Source organism: Caretta caretta, chromosome 10 (assembly GCF_965140235.1).
Source record: "Caretta caretta isolate rCarCar2 chromosome 10, rCarCar1.hap1, whole genome shotgun sequence".
Classification (NCBI taxonomy): domain Eukaryota; kingdom Metazoa; phylum Chordata; order Testudines; family Cheloniidae; genus Caretta; species Caretta caretta.
Genome location: NC_134215.1, coordinates 42,219,321 through 42,241,595, shown reverse-complemented (window position 1 = coordinate 42,241,595; position 22,275 = coordinate 42,219,321). Strand labels below are relative to the sequence as shown.

Genomic DNA, 22,275 nt, shown 5'->3' with positions numbered 1-22,275 from the left:
ATTAAAATCATCGTAGTGCTGATTATTCATGAATCTTGTGTTGGCACAGTGCTTCACCAGTTTAATTCAATCCATCGAGCTTTCTTAGTAAAAGGATCTGCTGCTCAGAATGGCAGAATGTCACCATGAGGTAGAAGCTCCCCTACTTGGTAAACAGGAGTTAATACTCAGTTTAAGCAGTGCAAGTCTTCAGGGGATGCAGGTGCCTCTACCATCTGGGAACTCAGGGGGCAACTTTCTGGGAATGCCTGCCTGCCTCCCCCAATTCAGGGTCTTCAGTTGTGTAAATAAGACAGCAGGAACCAGGAAGACACTTCCTGCTGAAGTGCTTCTCTCCTGAGCAAAGGGGCAGAAGCATCCCTTAATCTTTAGAGAATTATCTAAGAAACTCCAGGGCATTACCATGTAGGCAGGGATTGATTTGCTGCTAATACCCCCCGTAGTTCTCTTAGTTTGGCCCACACAAATTCTGTTGTGGCCCTAATTCAGCAAGGTTTTTTTAGCATTTGTTTAACTTTAGGCATGTGAGTCATGTCACTGACTTCAGTAGGACTTCTTGTGTTTAAAGTTAGGCACTTGCTTAAGAATCTTGCTGGATCAGTGCCTAAGGGTATGTCTACACTACAATACAACACCTGCGGCTGGCCCACATCAGCTAACTCAGGCAGCGGGGTTATAACATTGGAGTGTAGATGTTCGTGCTTGTGCTGGAGCCTGGGCTTTGAGGCCCCGCAAATGGGGAAGGTCTCAGATCCCAGGCTCCAGCCCGAGCCTGAATGTCTACATTGCGATGTTATAGCCCCACAACCTGAGTCCCATGAGCCTCAGTCAACTGATGCAGGCCAGCCGAGGGTGTTTTATTGCAGTGTAGACATACCTCATGTGAGGTGGACGCAGCCCCAGTCAGCATTCCTGCAGGCTCTGTTGCTAATCTCTTTGCATAAGTGTATTTTTCTGCCAAATAAAAATAATGATGTTTACCTACTTTAGAAGGGTGTTATGTAATTTAACATTTGTAAGTGTTGAGATCCTGAGATGAAAGCTGGACCTGGAGATCCGCGTACCTATGGCTAGAAAATGTGTGTAACTTAAATAAGAAGCTAAAAGAAAGTATAATGAACTAGATTAAAAGTAAGATACGACCATCGTCCTCTCTAAATGCTATACCTTCTCATTAAAAATGAGTGTGGTTGCTAACTGCTTTACCATATTCAAATTATGCATGACCTGACAAGTTGCCAGTGTTTATCCAGTTTAGGCTGAATTTTGATTCTACTGAACTTAATTAAGCAAACAATTGTTCAAATGCATTGTTTATTAGGAGATTATATTAGTTAACAATGCAACTAATCTTCCATTCAGAGCCTGAAGCTAGTCCTCCATTCAAAGCTTGACTCTTGTCATGCATACAGTCACTAACTTCACTCTACCTAAACCAATCTGCTTGAAATTTCACAAACAAATCTTGTGGTAGGATTCTAGAAGGTATTTGGAAGATATCGGGCAACAAATGGGATGCGCTCACATCTTGAATCAAATTAAAATTAGAAAAAGGTTTGGCATAGAAATACCAACTTTGTTTTAGAAAGGATACTGTCAACTTGAAATCTAATCAATTTTTTTTAAAACAATGAATAAGAACAGAAGTTCTCAAGCTGAGATGCATGGGCTGCTGATGGTCTTCAGAGAGCAGATTTGTCACATAGTACTAGCTCCTCCATGTCTCCACCTCCAATGTTTGCTATCTTTCATTGCAACATATGCTAAAGCTGGGATGTTCAGAGATACCTAGGAAGTCACACACCCAACTTCCATTGAATTCCCCTTAATACCCTTTGAATTTCACAGCCTTAAGGTACTTTACTTTTGTTTGTAAGGTGGATTATGGGACAATCTCTATATTAAAATACAATACACACTAAAAAAAATTTGAAAATTCTTAGCTAAGGCTAATTTCAGGTATTAGTTTGTTAACAAGTCCCTTGGTCACTTTTTTGTGACTTGCAATCATATTTTCGTGTTTAAATGTTTTTTCTGTCCATTGTTGCAGGGAACAATCAAATGAACAAGGGAAACTGATTATGCACAAAATAAATTGAAAAATGGGGAGAATTATTTCTTGGAACTCTGTTACACTAAACTTAGATATCCTAACAGTAGTCTAAAAAAAAATTCAGACAGAAGAGTGGTGAAGTTGACAATGGGTATCCCATTACACTTTTTGATGCCGACTGGCTTCTTTGACTAGTTGTATGGCTTTGTGGCAGAATTGTTTGTTAATCCAATTTTTAAAATGTTAAGAGAATGTTACAATTACATAGTTAATTACTCAGAAATTATGAAATCCCAGTGTTAAGGTTGCATGTACAAGGGTAACTCTGTCCCCTCTTGCGTATCTGTTATGAAACAGCCTTTAATCACATGATCACTTTCTATTTGTTGAATAAAACATTATATTTTTTCTTATGTGTTAAGTCCACATATATTTTAATATTTAATATTTTTATATTCCTGTATACTTGTACTATTTTCAAAGTCATAATGAGCCAACATATCTTTGCTTTATGATTTGACTTTTAACGGTGTTGGAATGACTTCAGTGGAACTACAGTGTAGTTGTACCCATGTCAGTCCCAGGATATGAGGGGGACAAGATGGGTGAGGTAATACTTTTTATTGGACCAGCTTCTGATGGTGTGAGACGAGCTTTCGAGCCATACAGAGCTCTTTTGACCTAAATGAAGAGCTCTGTGTGGCTCAAAAGCTTGTCTCTCTCACCAGAGAAGTTGGTCTAATAAAATATATTATCTCACCCACCTTGTCTTCAGTGGAAGTAGCGCTGCATCACTTTTGAAAATCAGGTCATGAGAGGTGTCTTTTCTGCCAAGTACGTATATTAACAATTTAGAGCCAGATTCTCATACCCTTGATCATGTTGAGTAGTACCTTACTCTGCTACTAGTCCCATTCATTGTTACAGTATGTGATCATGTAATTAAGGACTATGTCTTAGTGTGTATATACAAAGGGACAATTGTACTTGCATTGTCATTTCCTGACTTCTGTGTGACTAACAGTGAAAACTTAACATTCTTCTAACATAGCTATTTAAACAGAATTTCTACAGGAAAAAGAGGAAAAACTAGTAGGAAAAAAATTCTGTAATGTGAAACTGTTTGTCTGGACACCACTGGAATACCCTGTCCTACATAACTGACAGACTGTAATGATGTGTGCAGCTTTTACTTTATACAAGATGAGCAGCAAATTAGGTGGTTCCTGCAGAATGCCCATCCACCGACATTTCACTTTCACTGAATTTCTCTGCACAGTGAAGTGAGCCACACATAGATATGGCATGGCCTACCTTAGCTGCTAACTTTACGAGCTTAATGATAAGACTGCAAAATATAGTTTTCATGATCAGAGTATGATTTTTCACGGCAATGCTCAGGCACTGCTCATGAGCAGAAATACCATACCAAATGTCAGCTTTCACTTATCAGCTGCTTCATCTGTAGAGCTGTTCAAAAAGAGGTTGCAAAAAAAAGAGGAAAGCTTATATTTTCCATTTTCCTCATATTCCAAAGAAGCTGAATCAATTTTCCTTGCTTAAAAAAACGTCCTCAGGGAGAGAATAAGTTTAAAAAGGAGAGCTGAAAGTTATAGAAAATAAACAACTGAAAACAAGCAGTAGCAATGCAGCTACGTATGCAGACAACTATTCTGTCTACTTTCACTACTCCTGATTATTACAAAGCAGTTTTTAATTGTATAAATTCCACATGGTCCAAATGCTGACAGATGCAATGTGAGGGGTAATAGATATGGGAAGCTGTCTTGAGGGGGCAGGCAGTAGAGTACCTTGTGTCACATTTTGTACTAATTTGTGAGTGATCAGAGAGAGCCAGATGGAGGCAGTGAGCAGTTGGGGCCTATCTAATGGTCTAGGAACTATTCCCCAGATAAATCCACTAAATCTTTAAGTGCCTCCATCCCAAGGTACAATATTTCTCTTCTAACAGTAGGCTCTGGATACAGAAAGAAGAAGCTACATGGGCAAGAGGGGCTGTGTGGATTATCATAGTTGGACTTGAAACCACACACCCACAATTGTAGAAATCTATAGAAGCCATCTTTTCTGCTTCTGATTTCAGAGTAACAGCCGTGTTAGTCTGTCTTCGCAAAAAGAAAAGGAGTACTTGTGGCACCTTAGAGACTAACCAATTTATTTGAGCATGAGCTTTCGTGAGCTACAGCTCACTTCATCGGATGCATTCCGTGGAAACTGCAGAAGACATTATATACACACAGAGACCATGAAACAATACCTCCTCCCACCCCACTGTCCTGCTGGTAATAGCTTATCTAAAGTGATCATCAAGTTGGGCCATTTCCAGCACAAATCCAGGTTTTCTCACCCTCTGCGGCCCCCCCCACACAAACTCTCTCTCCTGCTGGTAATAGCCCATCCAAAGTGACCACTCTCTTCACAATGTGTGTGATAATCAAGGGGGGCCATTCCTGCACAAATCCAGGTTCTCTCACTCCCTCACCCCCCTCCAAAAACCACACACACAAACTCACTCTCCTGCTGGTAATAGCTTATCCAAAGTGAACACTCTCCCTACAATGTGCATGATAATCAAGGTGGGCCATTTCCAGCACTGAAGGATGACCCAACACTCTCACAAATCTTGGGAGACAGGCCAGTCCTTGCCTACAGACAGCCCCGCAACCTGAAGCAAATACTCACCAACAACCACATACCACACAACAGAACCACTAACCCAGGAACCTATCCTTGCAACAAAGCCCGTTGCCAACTGTGCCCACATATCTATTCAGGGGACACCATCATAGGGCCTAATCACATCAGCCACACTATCAGAGGCTCGTTCACCTGCACATCCACCAATGTGATATATGCCATCATGTGCCAGCAGTGCCCCTCTGCCATTTACATTGGTCAAACTGGACAGTCTCTATGTAAAAGAATAAATGGACACAAATCAGATGTCAAGAATTATAACATTCATAAACCAGTCGGAGAACACTTCAATCTTTCTGGTCACGCAATTACAGACATGAAGGTCGCTATCTTACAACAAAAAAACTTCAAATCCAGACTCCAGCGAGAAACTGCTGAATTGGAATTCATTTGCAAATTGGATACTATTAATTTAGGTTTAAATAGAGACTGGGAGTGGCTAAGTCATTATGCAAGGTAGCTTATTTCCCCCTGTTTTTTCCTACCCCCCCCCCCCGACGTTCTGGTTAAACTTGGATTTAAACTTAGAGAGTGGTCAGTTTGGATGAGCTATTGCCAGCAGGAGAGTGAGTGTTTGTGTGTGTGTGTGTGTGTTTCCGGGGGGGAGGGTGAGAAAACCTGGATTTGTGCTGGAAATGGCCCACCTTGATTATCATGCACATTGTAGGGAGAGTGGTCACTTTGAATAAGCTATTACCAGCAGGAGAGTGAGTTTGTGTGTGTGGTTTTTGGAGGGGGGTGAGAGAACCTGGATTTGTGCAGGAAATGGCCCACCTTGATTATCACACACATTGTGAAGAGAGTGGTCACTTTGGATGGGCTATTACCAGCAGGAGAGTGAGTTTGTGTGGGGGGGGGGGCGCAGAGGGTGAGAAAACCTGGATTTGTGCTGGAAATGGCCCAACTTGATGATCACTTTAGATAAGCTATTACCAGCAGGACAGTGGGGTGGGAGGAGGTATTGTTTCATGGTCTCTGTGTGTATATAATGTCTTCTGCAGTTTCCACGGTATGCATCCGATGAAGTGAGCTGTAGCTCACGAAAGCTCATGTTCAAATAAATTGGTTAGTCTCTAAGGTGCCACAAGTACTCCTTTTCTTTTTCTGCTTCTGTATCACTGCTCACAGAACTGAAAACCAGAAATAACTCTGTCCTCAAACCATTACCATCATCTTCATCTCACATCAGTGACTTCAGTGTCGAGAAGTGACCTGCTTTCATTGATGGAATCACATTTAAATTGTGGCACGTGACTTCATGTCGCTACAGTCAGGGCATTAAGCGTACCCACGGAAGATAAAGTACTGCCTTCCCTAAAAATCACTAAGTCATACCTGCCTTTTTGTCTCTTCACTAAAAATGACCAAAATCAAGCTGGTTTCCCAAAGTGTGTACAAGGTTTCAAGTGCAGAAGTGTTTTTTCGTACTGTGAAACTTTGCATAAACACCTAGCTACTGTGTCAGGGCTACAGACTGCTTAGGAGGTGGACCATTAATTAGGTAGCTAATGGTACAAGATAGTGGTGTAAATTGCATATACCAAATACATGGACAATACTAACTCCATCTCCTCTAGGGTTCAACTCCACCAATTCCAAACTCTGCAAATAGTCTGTTCCCCCTAATATCTCCAGCAAAATGTCTCCATGTGGGTACAATGGATAGATCTTCAGGGAATGGGGATGAGGCAGAGCTAGGGTGGCTTTGGTGTTTCAGTAATACTTTCCTAATCATAGAATATCAGGGTTGGAAGGGACCTCAGGAGGTCATCTAGTCCAACCCCCTGCTCAAAGCAGGACCAATCCCCAACTAAATCATCCCAGCCAGGGCTTTGTCAAGCCTGACCTTAAAAACTTCTAAGGAAGGAGATTCCACCACCTCCCTAGCTAACACATTCTAGTGTTTCACCACCCTCCTGGTGAAAAGTTTTTCCTAATATCCAACCTAAACCTCCCCCACTGCAACTTGAAATAATTACTCCTGGTTCTGTCATCAGCTATCACTGAGAACAGTCTAGAGCCATCCTCTTTAGAACCCCCTTTCAGGTAGTTGAAAGCAGCTATCAGATCCCCCCTCATTCTTCTCTTCCGTAGGCTAAACAATCCCAGTTCCCTAAGCCTCTTCTCATAGTCATGTGTTCCAGGCGCCTAATCATTTTTGTTGCCCTTCGCTGGGCTCTCTCCAATTTTTCCACATCCTTCTTGTAGTGTGGGGCCCAAAACTGGACACACGACTCCAGATGAGGCCTCACCAATGTCGAATAGAGGGAAACGATCACGTCCCTCGATCTGCTGGCAATGCCCCTACTTATACACCCCAAAATGCCATTGGCCCGCAACAACGGCACACTGTTGACTCATATCCAGCTTCTCGTCCACTGTAACCCCTAAGTTCTTTTCTGCAGAACTGCTGCTGACCCATTCGGTCCCTAGTCTGGAGCGGTGCATGGGATTCTTCCGTCCTAAGTGCAGGACTCTGCACTTCTCCTTGTTGAACCTCATCAGATTTCTTTTGGCCCAATCCTCTAATTTGTCAAGGGCCCTCTGTATCCTATCCCCACCGCCCTCCAGCATATCTACCACTCCTCCCAGAATTTTTGGATTCTTTCAAGTGTAACATTAAATTTGAATTTCCAGGCTAGCATTTGAGGCTTTTTTTGAGAAAATGACAATATTCGCTTGAGGGCTTCTTACCCTGAAGTAATTGATAACTATTTGCAACCTTAATTCCGTCTTACAAAGCTGTTTGTCTGTAAATTTAGGTGGAGTGAGATGGGACAGCCTTAATGTTCTGTTGGGTAATATAGTTATTCATATCAGACATCTGTTATGTTACCTATTATGCGTACCTAAACACATTGGAGCTCATAAAGGTATTCAGAACTCCCTAAGAGAGTATAAATGAAAGATTTATGTACCACTTAATTAGACTTATTTCAACATATTTTAACATGCTGTTGTATACTGTTATTACTGAAAATGATAATACTTTGACATATCCACATAACTAATTTCTGGTAAATAAGTGTTCCCTTTCCATTACAAGAATTTTATTTTCATAATTTTGCAAAATAACTTGAGTGTTATGTTTTTAGGTAAAACTGGTGAGTACATTTACATTTGGGTGATAAAATGCGATATATTTTGCATGTCAATGAGATAGTCACAGCTGTTGAACATCGTCGGATTACACTTGTTTTGTGTATTTTAAATATCAATCATTATATACAATGTAGGCTATAAAGGGACCCCATCAATTTGCAAAATTGCATTGCCAACTGAAAATTTTGTACCTACTGTAACTGAAAAAGTTAGTTGGGAAAAACTATTTCTCTGTTTTTCCAGTTTGATAGCACTTTGGGGACAGTCAGTTTCACTGAATAGCCAGTCAGCTCCTCTCTTGCTGAAAATACCTCTATAAACATCAAAAAAGCAGAAAAGTATTTTTTGAAATTCAGAACATATTAATAGGATACTCTGTCAAACTGAAATTTAAAAAAATAGTCAATTAAAAATTAAGTTGCGTGTGTTCTTTTAAGGCTCCTTCTACACTACCAAAGCAACAGTGCTGGGAAACTTTTTATAAAGTGATTTTAAAAACTGTTTTTAGGGAGCACAGGTTTTCTTCAGTGGGGACAGAGTATAATATTGTGGTAGTGATCTCGGCAAAAATAGTTTTGAAAACCAGTCTCCACTCGGGCAGAAAACTAGCTGAAACTTTTTTTAAAACTGGTTTCATTGCACTGTTTTTCCATAATATAAACCAGAGCTGAAGGCAGTGTGGAGAAAGAGGGGAAAATTGTATGAGAGAAACTTTTAGTTTCTCCCTCTTCAGCACAAACAAGTTAATAGCAGGTAATCATTAGTGTGAGAATGGTCTGCCCTCTGCTGCAGAGTTAAACAAAGTGCACTAATCAAAGGAGTGCACTAAGAGAAAGGATGGTATTAACAGGTTAACATTTTCCTTTTATTAACTCATTGGGGCAGTTGTTGATGTCTACTTCTGTAATACTGCTCTTATTTTAATTTGAAGAAAGCGGAAGAGTTTGCCTTTTTCAAACAAAACAGAGTATTTAAATGATATTTTTAAAACACCCAGCTGGCCAAAAATTCACATGGAAAAAAAAATGGATTTAATTGGGGATTGGTCCTGCTTTGACCAGGGGGTTGGACTAGATGACCTCCTGAGGTCCCTTCCAACCCTGATATTCTATGATTCTATGATTTGAAAATAAACGTAATAACTACTGGTGATTTGTAGGTTTTAATGATTCCTTTCAATTTTGAGCTGGATAAGACAGTCCTCAGTACCATACTCCCACACTGAATGTATCTGTAGAGGCATTTTCTGCTGTTTTGTAGCTCTATTTGATGTTTGCTGAGTTTGGGGGCACTAGCCCCTCTGGTTGCCATAATATTCAGACATGCATAATCTGTTCTCCCAGCTAAAATATAACTCACTAAAGGTCAGCATTGTGGTTGAACTTCAATATCTTGTCAGAGGTGGCTGAGATTACTTGCCCTTTTATATCACTTAGATCCTCTGGACAGGGTAATGTGGCACCTTAGCCTGGTCTCCTACAAAACATCTCTTTTAAAAATTACTTCATTGTCTATTATTTGTTGCTTTAACGGTAATAAACATAAGTTTAGTTCTCCTTTGATAACACAGGTGACACTTCATAGAGTTTATGTTCAGCTAGTCTTACCTCCTGTGTATCAACAGGCCGTTACATTTCACCCACTTACCCATGTATTGAGCTCAATAACAATGTGTGACTAAAGCATAACTTATGCTTAGCTAAAGCATATCTTCCAGAAAGGCATCCAGTCTTGATTTGAGGATAACGAGATGGAGATTTACCATTCCCCTTGGTAATTTGTTCCAGAGGTTGTTAATCAACCTCGCTGTTTAAAAATGTGCCTAATTTCTAATTTGAATTTTTCTGGCTTCAGTTTCCAGCCATTGGTTCTTGTTCAGCCTTTCTCCACTATATTAAAGAGCTCTGTAGAACCCATTAGAACCCCATGAAGGTACTTAAATCAAGTCACCTCTTAATCTTGTTTTTGATAAAATAAGCAGATTGAGCTAAATCTCACACTCTAAGGCATTTTCTCCTCCCTGTAATCAGTTTTGTGGCTTTTTTTCTGCTCCCTCTACAATTTTTCAGCATTCTTTTAAAAATGTGGATACCAGACCTGCTCACCAATGCTGTATAGAGAGAGAGAGTCATCTCCCTACTCCTACTCCCCTGTTTGTACATCTAAGGATTACATTAGTCCTTTTTGCCATAGTACCACACTGGCAGCTCATGTTCACTTGTTTGTCTACTCTGCCTGCTAAATCCTTTGGAATCACTACTTTCCAGAATAGAGTCCTCCCTTCTGTACGTGTGACCTGCATTCTGTGTTCAACTCTTTTACAGCTCTTGGGTGAAAGTTATCTGGGCTGGCTGATGTCTAACTTCCTCACTCACTACTGGACTGGAAAGTATTTCATCATCCTACTTCTTTCCAAATATAAAAGAGAAATATTTATTGAACATTTCTGCCTTTTTGCGACATTATTAACAATTTCACTATCTCTGTAATGGAGTTGCTGTACTCACTGCTAGATGGTGGTTCTGGGGATTAGCTAAATCAGGCTGATGCCCCTCCCAGCAGTTACACCCCGTCAGTTCTCCTCTGAAGCCCCTCTGTTGCTCTCAGGAGACAGAGCAGTCATCTTTGTGACTCAGCCCTCCGGCCAGGTCACGATTATGGTTTCCCTTTCTTGCGGGGAGGTGAGGAGGAGTGTATCGAAGTTCCTGCCCTCCAGTAATCTCAGGCAGTCGTTGTCTTCACTACCTCGCAGTGCCACTCCTGCAGTGGCTGGCAGGGGAGCCCAGGCCCACTCTACTTAGGGTTCCAGCTCAGGGACCCTCTACACAGCAGCCAAGATCCATTGCTACACCTTGCTGCCTTTCACTGAGCTGCTTCCATACCTCCTGGCTTTTCCCACTCCTTTGGGTTTGCAAGTCTTTTCACTCACTCCTCCCAGGGAGTAACTTTAGACAACTCATCTCTTCAGTCCCACCCCTTTTTTTCAGGGAGTGACTACAGACTCCTTCCCTACAGTCCCCTCTGCCTCCAGTTTCCTGTCTTTTGTGGAAGCCCCGCCTGTCCCTCACAGGTGAGCTTCTCTCTAATTAGCTGCCTCCAGCTGATTGGGCCCACCTGGTCTAATTCAGCTCTTGCAGGGCCAGTGTGGGGAGCACTCCTCATCGCAGTCTCCGTCTAGTAATAGTCCTGTATCATTGATATAATTTCTTTTGTTCCTAATATACTTTAAAAAATAAAATAAAATAAAAAAACCTCTTTGTTGTCCATAGCCCTGCCAGCCATGGATTTTTCATGGTGTCTGTAGCTTTCCTTATCAATTTTCTGCACTTCATAACTTTTAATTGATATCAACTTCTATCTCTACTTCTCCCATTTTCCATTTCTTATGTATTGCTTTTTTTTTTTTTTTTACTTCTGATTGTTTCATAGATATTAAGGTCAGAAGGGACAATTATCATCATCTAGTCTGACCTCCTGCACAATGCAGGCCACAGAATCTCACCCACCCACTCCTGTGATAAACCTCTCACCTATGTCTGAGCTATTGAAGTCCTCAAATCATGGTTTAAAGACTTCAAGGAGCAGAGAATCCTCCAGCGAGTGACCCGGGCCCATTTCCTTCACTTCTCCACTAAACGAGGATGGGCTTTTAACCAAATTTGTTCTCTTTCTTGACTATGGAATTGAGGCTTTTTGACCATCTAATAAAATCTTCTTTAAAAACTCCCAATTTGCACACTCCTTTTTCTGTCTAAATTTTTCCTCCCAATCATTTTTGCTCATTTCCTCAACTTTGAGAAACTTGAAGCATCAAGTATATATATTACTGATTGAGGGTATCCTCTGTTTGCCCATATTGAATGTCATCAGGTCATGATCATTGCTTCCCAGGCAATTACCAGCTTCCAACCCAGTGATTAATTCATCTTTATCAGTCATAAAGATGTCCAAAATAGTTATTTCATGTTTGGTGCAACATTTTTTTTGTTAGAAAATTATCATATATAATTTTTAGAAAGTCTAAAGATGTTTTACTGCTGGCTACATGAGGCCTTCAACATTCGTCTCCCAAACTGAAGTCTCCTCTAACTGGAGTTTTTTTCCCACTAGTTGCTGATAGTTGTTGTTTTAGGGAGTAACTCCTCCTATTCTTTAGTTCCATCTGCTGGTCTGTAACAAATCCCAACACCCCATACTGGATTTAAACTGTATTGCATCTTTAGCCAGTCACCAAAAAAAAATTAAAAAGGAATTCCAGCAAAATATTAAAAACTCTCTTGAAGTCTATCTAACCTACATCACATCCACAGCAGTCCAAATAAATGAAATTTTAAAAGATCAGGAGCAAGTGATTTTCAAATGTGTGATCATAAACTATAGTTTGTGTGGATGGTGCCTAAAGAATCCTTTCGACACATCCCTCACATTAACTATAATATAGACCTACCTCCTCTGAGCCAGTTTGGATAAGATTTAAAGGCTGCCACTAACATCTTTATGCATTTCAGGTCCCCACGTGGACTGAATAAAATTGTTGTTTTAGAGCAGATAGAAAACTAGTTTTAGTCTGATTATGGGCTTTTCCCATTGTCAGTAATGTCCCCAGTAATGTCACTTTTCAGCAATATAGCTATAGCTAAACTCAGAAAAGCCAAATGTCATTAAAAACTAAAGGAGTACTTGTGGCACCTTAGAGACTAACCAATTTATTTGAGCATCAGCTTTCGTGAGCTGTAGCTGTAGCTCATGAAAGCTGATGCTCAAATAAATTGGTTAGTCTCTAAGGTGCCACAAGTACTCCTTTTCTTTTTGCAAATACAGACTAACATGGCTGTTACTCTGAAACCCATTAAAAACTACGTTTCAGTCTAGTTTGAAAAAGTACTTTTCATCACATGAACTTTCAAGCTGCTGGGCTGATCAAAATGGATGAAGTTTTACTTTGCGGTTGTGACATGAACTGAAAAAATCTGTTAAATTTTAAAAGTTAAGGATTGAGTCTCCATCCTAAACTTAAACATACACTAGTGGTCACAACTAGACTTTTAGGGGCAGGTATTGTAAGGGTCATCTAAGATCACTGCTTGATATTATGTGCTGTACTGTTTCTTAGAGACAAGATGGGTGAGGTAATATCTTTCATTGGACCAACTTCTGTTGGTGAAAGTGACAACATTGCAAACATAGACTTAGACATTTTACAAAAAATTTTACAAAAAATGTCCAAATACCAGAATGAACTAAATCAAATTTGAGCTCAAAAAAGAATCTTAAACTGATGCTTTAAAAACAATCCTCTGAATTAATAACCAAAGCAATTTAAACAGTTCTTAATTTTTCTCCCAGGGCTTTGGACTTCTATGACAAATTTTAAAGTTGAATTATTATCTAGTTATGAAGAATAAGACAATCTAGCAAAACAGTGCTTTCCCCCTCTCCTCACTGTGGTGGTGTGTAACTTTTCTCTTTGCTATGTTTGTTCAAAATGAAGCTGCAGAACTAGAAGCTGTTTGTCTTCAGTGCTTTTGGCATATTAACATTAATGTGTAATCAGTACAATATAATTAATCATATCAATTACTTATTAGATATGTACAAACAGAATGTCTGTTAGATTTGTACTATCATTTTACTAATCAGTGATAAATCTTCACTTTTGTTTTCCTGCCCAAATCTTTTCTTTCCTAAAGGGAACGTGTTGAAAATACAAGTCGTCCTGGAGAGATGCAAGTGACAATCCAAAACCTGATGCCAGAGACCGTGTATGTTTTCAGAGTTGTGGCTCAAAACAGACATGGCCCTGGAGAGAGCTCCATACCACTAAAGGTGGCGACTCAGCCTGAAGGTAAGCCTTGAACATTTCTACCCCTTACTGACTTTCATTGACCTAGATCCTGGCCTTTTCCCATAATAAGTTGCTATTCATGCTCTGGTTGCACTTGCTGATCTTACTAGTATAGCTTTAGACTGAATTTTCAAGTCTGCCTCATATTATGATATTAAGATAGTATGGATTATTTATATTTGGAAATATAAATTTAATATTGTAATATATAGATCCTTAAAAATTAAAATTATATATTAAAATTTCTTAATATATTTTAATTAATATTCTATTTTGTCACAATATAAACTTCTTCAATTAACATGTCCAGATAAAAACTGAACTGAAAAAGGAGCTCTGTGGAGCTCGAAAGCTTGCCTCTTTCACCAACAGAAGCTGATCCAATAAAATATATTACTTCATTCACCTTGTCCCCCTCATATCCTGGGACTAACACGGCTATAGTAACACTGCAAACAGCTTAAAAAGTGTTAACCTGGCGTTGAGGTTGAGTAACTTAACCTTGTAATTGTTGGGATGTTGGCCAGCAGGGCTCAAACCATCTCTGCATGGCAGAGTCCTAGGGAGGGCTCGCCACCTCCACCCCCAACTCACCTCAGCAGGCCACCCAGCCTGCCTGGGTTGAGAGGGGCCATGCAACCAAAAATTATAACTCAAAGGTGGGGGGCTTAGCTCAAAAATTTTAAGAACAGTTTAGGGTGCAGGGAGGAGGTCACTGTGTGTATGCAGGGGGTAGCTCAACTAACAGAGAGGGGGTAGCTGGAGCTCTGTGCCGTTGCCGGCACCCAGTGCCAGAGGCAAGCAACAGCAGGGGTTCATTGCCCGGTGTGCATCACCCAATAAGCACAATGGGGTGGAGAAGCAGAAAAGTTTATTTGGAGCTCCAAAGAAGGTACAGGGAGAAAAGAATCTCAAATCCTGCACACTAAGCAGACAGAGTCACATACCTTTATACTCCTTATCTCTATTGCATTACACATCAGCCAAGTAAAACTGCTTTGCCTTATATGGGTTACAACAATACTTTTTCCGGCAACCTTTAACGAGCATTTTAGCAATTCAAAACAACAGCACAGCCTGCTTAGCCTTGCGATTAATGAGGCAAATAAGCGGTTATGGCCTTGTAGCTGATTCCTGCCGTTATCCTAACTTGGCGCCAGCAAAACCTACACAAAACAGCTCTATCTGCAGCTGCAGCATTATTCTGGGAGTGCAAGGGCTTTCTCAGGCCAACCAGGACTGAATTCTGTGAAGGGGGGGTTGAGCAAAGAGACTTCCTCGACACTCATGGCCTTCCATCCCCTCGACTTACCTAGTGGCCATGCCCTGGGACCCCAACAATTCCCTCCTTTGAGAATACTCATTCCCATACCTGAGTTTTCTCACCTTTATCTGCTCACTAACGGGCTACGCGTAAAATTAAGATCCCCAAGGCTGCGCAAAACAAGTGCCTTTACACAGGACCACATACAGCACAGCAGGAATAATGCTATAAATACAGGAAAAAGAAGTTTAAAGAACAGACTGAACAACCCACTTAGCCATGGGGAAAGGCCCCAGCCAGAAAATAAAGAGCCTAGCCAATCCTCCCCAGTTTGCTGATGAATGTCTCTTGCCAGTTGCTGCAGGTGTTGTAAATCAGCCTCTATGGAGGGTCCTTCATCTGTTATGTTAAAGCAACACATGCCTGCAAACTCCCGGCATACGTGACCATGGCATAGAAGCAAATAATCCACTGCCAGTCTGTTTTGTAGCATCCCCTGACGTACCTCCCCTAACTCATGTGAGAGGTGGGCTAGGACAGTGGAGGTTAGGGGGGCAGCTCAGGGTGCAGGGAGAGGGGTACTAGGGGTTGTGTGCAGGCAGGGGGGTAGCTCAGGGTGCAGGGAGGACGTAGCTCAGTGTATAGGGAGAGGGGTATTAGGGGCTGTGTGCTGGGAGGGCTCCCCTGGGGTCCCTGTTCCCGGAGGGGTCTGCCAGCCACGGAGCTGGGTCTCCTCACCTCGGGGCTCTTACTGGCTGCCTCTGCAGGAGCAAAGAGGGGAAGCTGAGGAGCAGCTTCAACCTGGGGCACCAGCAGTAAAGGAAGGAATGCTGTGGCTGCCTGCTCCATGGCACCAGCCAGAACAGCAGCTGTCCCTCAGTGCCCGGCTTTGGCTTCCCGTCTCTGACCTGGCCAGGGGGCAGGGAGAGAAGATGCGGGGGGCCTCGGGGGAGGTGTGGAACTGCCCCCGGGACTGCCTTGATCTTGAGCTGTAGTTTGGGGGGGGCAATGCCCTCCATGTCCCCAACTCTGTCCATGCGCTCAGGGCTTCAGCCCCACAGGGAGCACAAGGGCTAGGGGCTCCAGGATTCAGCCCCATGGGGGTGCCTGGGATTGAAGCTTCAGTCCCGCGCCTCCCCCCGGTTTCAGCCCCGCAGGGTTGGGCAGGGGGGAGGCACCAGAGACCAGGGCTTTTGCCCCATGCCTCTCTTGGCTTTAGCCCTGTGTGGGAGGGTGCACCGGGGATTGGGCCTTCAGCTACGGGGCCCCGTGGCCCCCTTGAAAGGGCTCACGGATCCCCTGGGGGCCGTGGACCCCCAGATGAGAACCACTGCTCTAGGGCACCCACCTTTACTCGGTTCCTAGGGCTCAAGACATAATCCTCTTAATTTAGGCACCCACCCTTTCCTAGTTCCTAGGGGTCCAGGCTCTTCTGCTGCTTCAGGCAAACACCCTTTCCCTGTGGAGTCAGGACTTAATCTTTTGTGGGTTTATGGGGTCTTTTACTGGTGAAAGAGCCTTACACAGTAATATCCTGTGTAACCTCTATTTATTAACAATCAGCAAAAACTAGAATGCACACACTACACATACAATGCTCACCACTCCCAATAAAACAGATGAACTTTTCTTGATGGCCAATCAGGATCAGGTCCATCTGGGGGACTTCCGTTTCTGCATGGTGTCATTGGCAAAGTGTTGAGATCTGGCAGCTCTGTTCTTGGGGCTGTATCCCGGAGCTGGTTCCCAAAGAACTTCCTTTTGGATCCCAGTTTATATAGTGAAAATTGAGACCTGCTTAGCTATACCTTAACCAATCATTATACTAAAATTTAACTAACCAATGCTAATATATTGTAACAAAATTTTCTAACCAATCCTACCCCACCACCTTCATTGATTTACACTTAGCAAAATTAACTGTATAACGGACAGAAACAATAAAAGAACCAGACAGAGATTGTACATACAAACAATAGAGAAGTGGGAACCATAATGACAAAACAATAAAGAAATTAGGATCTCACAACTATTGATAAGTGATTTCTTGACAGACAGAATGCTATCAAACTAAGTTTTCTTTAACCATCTTAAAGATCTGTTCCTTTATCTGGTGGTAGTGGGTGCCTTTAGGACAGGGTATCCTTCTTAACAGCCTTATATTACATTGTTTTAATGTAATTTAGATGGAATGTGAGGATGTGACTTCCTGCTTCTCAGCTAATGGCTGCTGCTTTTTTAATGTGGCTGCAGACGAAGGTCTTGGGCTTTAGGCCTTGCCATATGTCTACAGACAAAGGCCTTATCCTTACAGCTGAGGTATGAAAATAGATAGTTAAGGCACCCAAATCTTCACTTCATCCTATAGCGTTGCAGTGAATTAACCATACAGTTATGATTAGTTTATAATTTTTGTAGTCCCAGATTAAAAAGAAGTTTCATTTTCCCCCTCATGTTAGAGCAGTTAAGGTTGTTTTGTTATAAAGAATAATGGGGAAAATAATTACTAATTCTTTATATACATACACAAAATATGGAAAGTTTGAAGAATCTGTTGTTCTGTAACACCATTCAGGACAAAAATAATCTGACCCAGGGAACTAAACTTCTTAAAGGAGCCATTTCAAATTATTTTTAACTCATAAATTAATTTGTAAATTGGAGTAAGTGCTGTAATTTTGGGGAGGGATAAACAGTATTCACCATATGAAACAAAGTGGGTGAATCCCTACTTCAGGCGCAAAATTCAATTCAGCCTTAACTATAGAACCAACCAACCATTGCTTCCATAATAAGATGCTGCAAATGAATTATATACAATACTGGCCTGTATATACATGTACATGTTCACTTTTAAGGTATTGTATACTTAATCTGGTATACTGTGGAAGTGTAGTTTACTTTTCATATTACTTACTTTCATGGATTCTTTCATATACAGAGTAGTATACAGTAGTACAAGATACCCATATATGTGTGATGCTTTGAGTAGTCACTCAGACCAGTAAGGGGTTGTGTCATTGCTTGCTCTGTAGTCCTGGGTGCTTCTGAGCTGTGCAGCTGTGGCTCAGCGTCCTGACACCAGCAGCCTCCTTACAGGACTATGGCCTCACCCTGGCTTCCACCATCCTGGTTACTCCTTGCAGGGTGATGACAACAGCCCCTCAAGTCTTCCCCAGACCATCTCCTCTTCAGTGCTCAGTCTATCTCACTGCAGCACTCACAAACCTTTATCAATTTCACTGGTCCATTTAAAGAGACTACATAGCACTAGCCTGGTAGTTTGGCTGAGGATTTTACTCTTCAGTTTGAAACACTGCACTGAGATGATTGTGTAATAAGCCAAAATTAAGTTTATTAACAAAGAGCAGATATTTAAGTAATACCAAGTAGAGGGAATTGGGAAAGAAATGGTTAAACAAAAAAAAAAAACGCTTTGAAGAGTAAACCCTAACTTAAGAAACTAGAACCTTTTGTTCAGAGTAGTTTTCTCACCACAGTTCTTCCAGCATGGCTGGCCAGTTCTTAGCCAAGATCCACCACAGAGCTCAAAGCACCTAGTTTCTTTGTCTATTCAGGTGAAAGAAGTCAGAATGGCTCTTTGCTTATATCCTCAAAGTTTATCTGTGTTTTCAGTCAGGAAACCCTTCTGGGGACTCAGCTTGCTGACGTCATGTTAATTTTTGCAGTCGTCTTCCCCTGTCACGATAGTTATATGGCTATCTCCCAACTTGCTAGTTCGATGGCTTTGTTAACCTTTTATTTAAATGTACTTCCATTGTCTCTCTGCTTAATTTACATTAGAGACACATTCCTTTGTACAGAGTGGGTAACTTAAGCCCTACCTGCCAACACATTTCTAGAATGCATTTCCATCACATATTTATAATTTTTCATACATCACCCATGCATACACAACTCAATACTATTAATGATTAGTGCATTACCAGTTTGCATATCATACCTTACATGACACCTTTTAAATACAGATTATGACAAGAATGATTTGGGGCACACTGAGACATTGCTAGATACAAGGAACCCCCTGCCCTCTGGCATTGGAATGCTCTTAGAGTCACAATGTGCATCTAAGGTTGTGGAAAAAATAAAGTATTTGAAAAATAGTCTGTGATGGTGTAACTGTATCGTAATGTGTATGCACAAGCAGGCAGAGTTGTGTAATAATGTTAGTCCTTGATTTATTTATTTTTTTTACTGATTTTTGAGTATTTAACCATGCAATCATAATGTTCTAGTAACATAGATGTAAAGAAGACAAATGGATTGGAATCAAAGGAACTGAGAAGCATTAATATACATTTTTAATTGTTTGTTTGAAATATTTAGTTGTCTGCTGAAAATCTCCCTTAGAATAAGAGAAGTCCTTTTAGGGATAGACATGGGATGGACTTAGCTGTTGGTGCTAACTCAATGAAATGATTCATAACCAAATAATTCAAACAGTCAGAGTGAACCAGATTTAGTTCTCTCCACTTTTGTAAGCAGATCTAATTAAAATTTTGGCTGGGTCACTTTTATCCATGAGAGGAAGGCGATAGTTTTCTTTCAGGGAATTAATCCCCCAGTTTCTAAATAGGCAAATTTGTCGGTAGATCTCTGACATGTTCTTTTCTTGTCCCAATCTATATCCCTTCCCTTTATTGTCAATGGTAACTTCGCTAGTCATCTGGCCACATTATATTTTTGTGAGAAAACTGGGGCAAAGTAGGCTTTAGCAGCTCTGCCTTCCTGTCATCTTCTGTTCTCAGCTCACCTTCTCTATTGAGCAGTGAACCAACAGTGTGCTTGATCTTCCTTTTTTGTCTGACATATTTGAAGAACCTCTTCCTGCTGTCTCTAACATTTCTTGCCAGCTGTAGCTCATTCTTTGCCTTGGCTTTCCTGATTTTGTCCCTTCATGCTCTTAATATTCCCATGTATTCTTCGGTGACATGACCTTCCGTCTATTTCCTGTATGTATCCCTTTTGGTTTTTAGATAGCTTAAAAAAGCTCCTTGTGCAGCCACATTGGCCTCCCATGGTTCTTCTTATCTTTCCTCTGTGTCAGAATAGCTTGATATTGAGCCTATAGTATTACATCTTTAAAGAACTATCAGCCCCTTTTGACTTCTTTTCTTCCTAATTGATCTTTTCATGGTACCTTGCTTACAATTTTTCTGAGTCAGTTGAAGTCTGCCTTTCTGAAATCCAGTGTCCTTGTTCTGCTGTTCTCATGTCCTCCTTTCCATAGGATCTTGAATTCTATCAGATCATGATCACATCCTCCCAAGTTCCCAACCACCTTCACGTTTGCAACTAATTCATCACCGATGGTCAAAACCAGATCCAAAATAGGTGACCCCTTGGTTGTTTCCTCAAATTTCTGAATTGGAAAGTTGTTCCTTACACATGCTAATAATTTGCAGGATTTGCATTATTATGTTTTGCTCTAATAGTCTTCCAACAGATATCAGGGAAAGTTAAAATCCCCCATTAATACTAGCTCATGTGTGTTAGCTAATCTTGTTACCTGCTTGTAGAATGACTCATCTACTTCCTCTTCCTGATTTGGGGGTCTATAGTAGACCCCCCCACACCATAACATCGTTACTGTTCTTTTCCCTTGTTATCCTCACCCAGAGACTCTCAGTAAGTCTTTTGCTCACTTCCCATGGGACCTCAGAGCAAGTGTATTCATTCTTGACGGTACAGCGCAACACCTCCTCAAGGAAAACTGGCGTAGCAGCAGCACTGCTGAGAAGGATCTGGGAGTTGTGGTGGATCACAACCTCAACATGAGTCAGCAATGCAATGCTCTTGTGAAAAAAGCAAATGTAATTTTAGTTTGCATTAACAGAGGCATAGCATGCAAGTCACGGGTGATAGTACTGCTCTGCTCAGTGCTTGTTAAGCCTCAGTTGGAGTGGGGTATCCAGTTTTAGTCACCAATGTATAGAAAGGATGTAGAGAAACTGGAAAGGATCTAGAGGTGAGTGACAAAGATGGTCAAAGGGATGGAATGCAAGTCATATGAGCAAAGGTTGACGGAACCGGATATGTTTAATTTGGAAAAGAGGAGATTAAGGGGGGATATGGTAATGGTCTTCAGATATGTGAAAGGCTGCAACAAAAAAGATGAAGAAAAGTTATTCTGTTTTTCCGTGGAGAGCAGGACAAGAGGCAGTGGGTTCAAACTACAGCAGGCACAGGTGTCGACAGCCCCGCCATGGTCACCGGAGGATGATTCCTCAAGCACGGAAGAGCAGTTCAGCCCCTTGCCAAAACTCCACCAGTGCGATTGGGCACCTGAGTCTGCATCTATGTCTACGTCACCGCCTTGGCAACATAGCCAGTGGCCAGCACAGTGGCCTTATTTGAGCGCATGGGGCATGCCAGTGATGACGATGCCCCCTTCGCACCACACATCTGCTGCCACCTTGGAGCAGCAGCTGGCGGCACCGGGCTCAGGCATGAGGCCCACTCAGAGGTCCGGGTAGAGGAGACAGTGCCCACCACAAAACCTCCATCCCCCACTGGGGATGATGCCTCATCGTCATCCTTATCCCCAGACGAGGCGGTTGCAGGACCCTTGAGGGCCAGCCTGTCAAACAATTTTAAGGAACATCAGGCCCTGCTTCAACAAGTGGCCAAGAACTTGGGCCTAGAGATGGAGAAGACGGCCGATCAGGGGGACACTTTCTTCTTTGTCCTCTCAGCCTCTACCCTGGCATGTATTGCACTACTAGTGCATGACGGGTTCCTGAAAATTGCCAAGGCCCTCTGGTAGACCTTTTCGTCCATCCCTCCCACCTCCAAAAGGGCTGAAAAGAAGTACTTCATCCCGGCCAAAGGGTTTTCAGTACCTTTATACCTACCCACCTCTGGGCTCACTGGTTGTCTCTGCGGCTAAGGAAAAGGACAAGCAGGGGCACACTAGTTCAACTCCCAAAAATAAAGAGGCCAAAAGACTGAACCTCTTTGGGAGAAAAATGTATTCAACAGCCAGCCTGCAGTTCCGGGTAGTGAACCATCAGGACCTCTTGGGCAGTACAAGTTTAACTTAGGGGACTCCCTCCATAAATTCAAGGAGTCCTTCCCACAGGGTGTGGCCCAGGAATTTGGCAACCTGGTGGAGGAGGGCACCACGGTGGCTAGGCACTCCCTCCAAATAGTGTGGGACGTGGCGGACAAGAAAGATAGGGTGGTCGCAGCCACGGTGGTTATGAGGTGCAGCTCTTGGCTTCAGACTGCCGTCCTGTCCCAAAAGATGCAGGCCTCTATCTGGAACCTCCC

General features: G+C 41.9%; 1 protein-coding gene across 12 annotated transcripts in view; it reads left to right on the top strand.

Annotated features, from left to right (window-relative positions):
- The window catches only part of NEO1 (neogenin 1), a 517,036-nt gene that overhangs the window by 407,373 nt on the left and 87,388 nt on the right, over window positions 1-22,275 (top strand). For all 12 annotated transcript variants that reach the window (XM_048866141.2, XM_048866140.2, XM_048866143.2 and 9 more), the window contains exon 9: window positions 13,564-13,718. In XM_048866141.2, coding sequence (XP_048722098.1) covers window positions 13,564-13,718 — 155 coding nt within the window. The remainder of the gene's footprint in view (window positions 1-13,563; window positions 13,719-22,275) is intronic.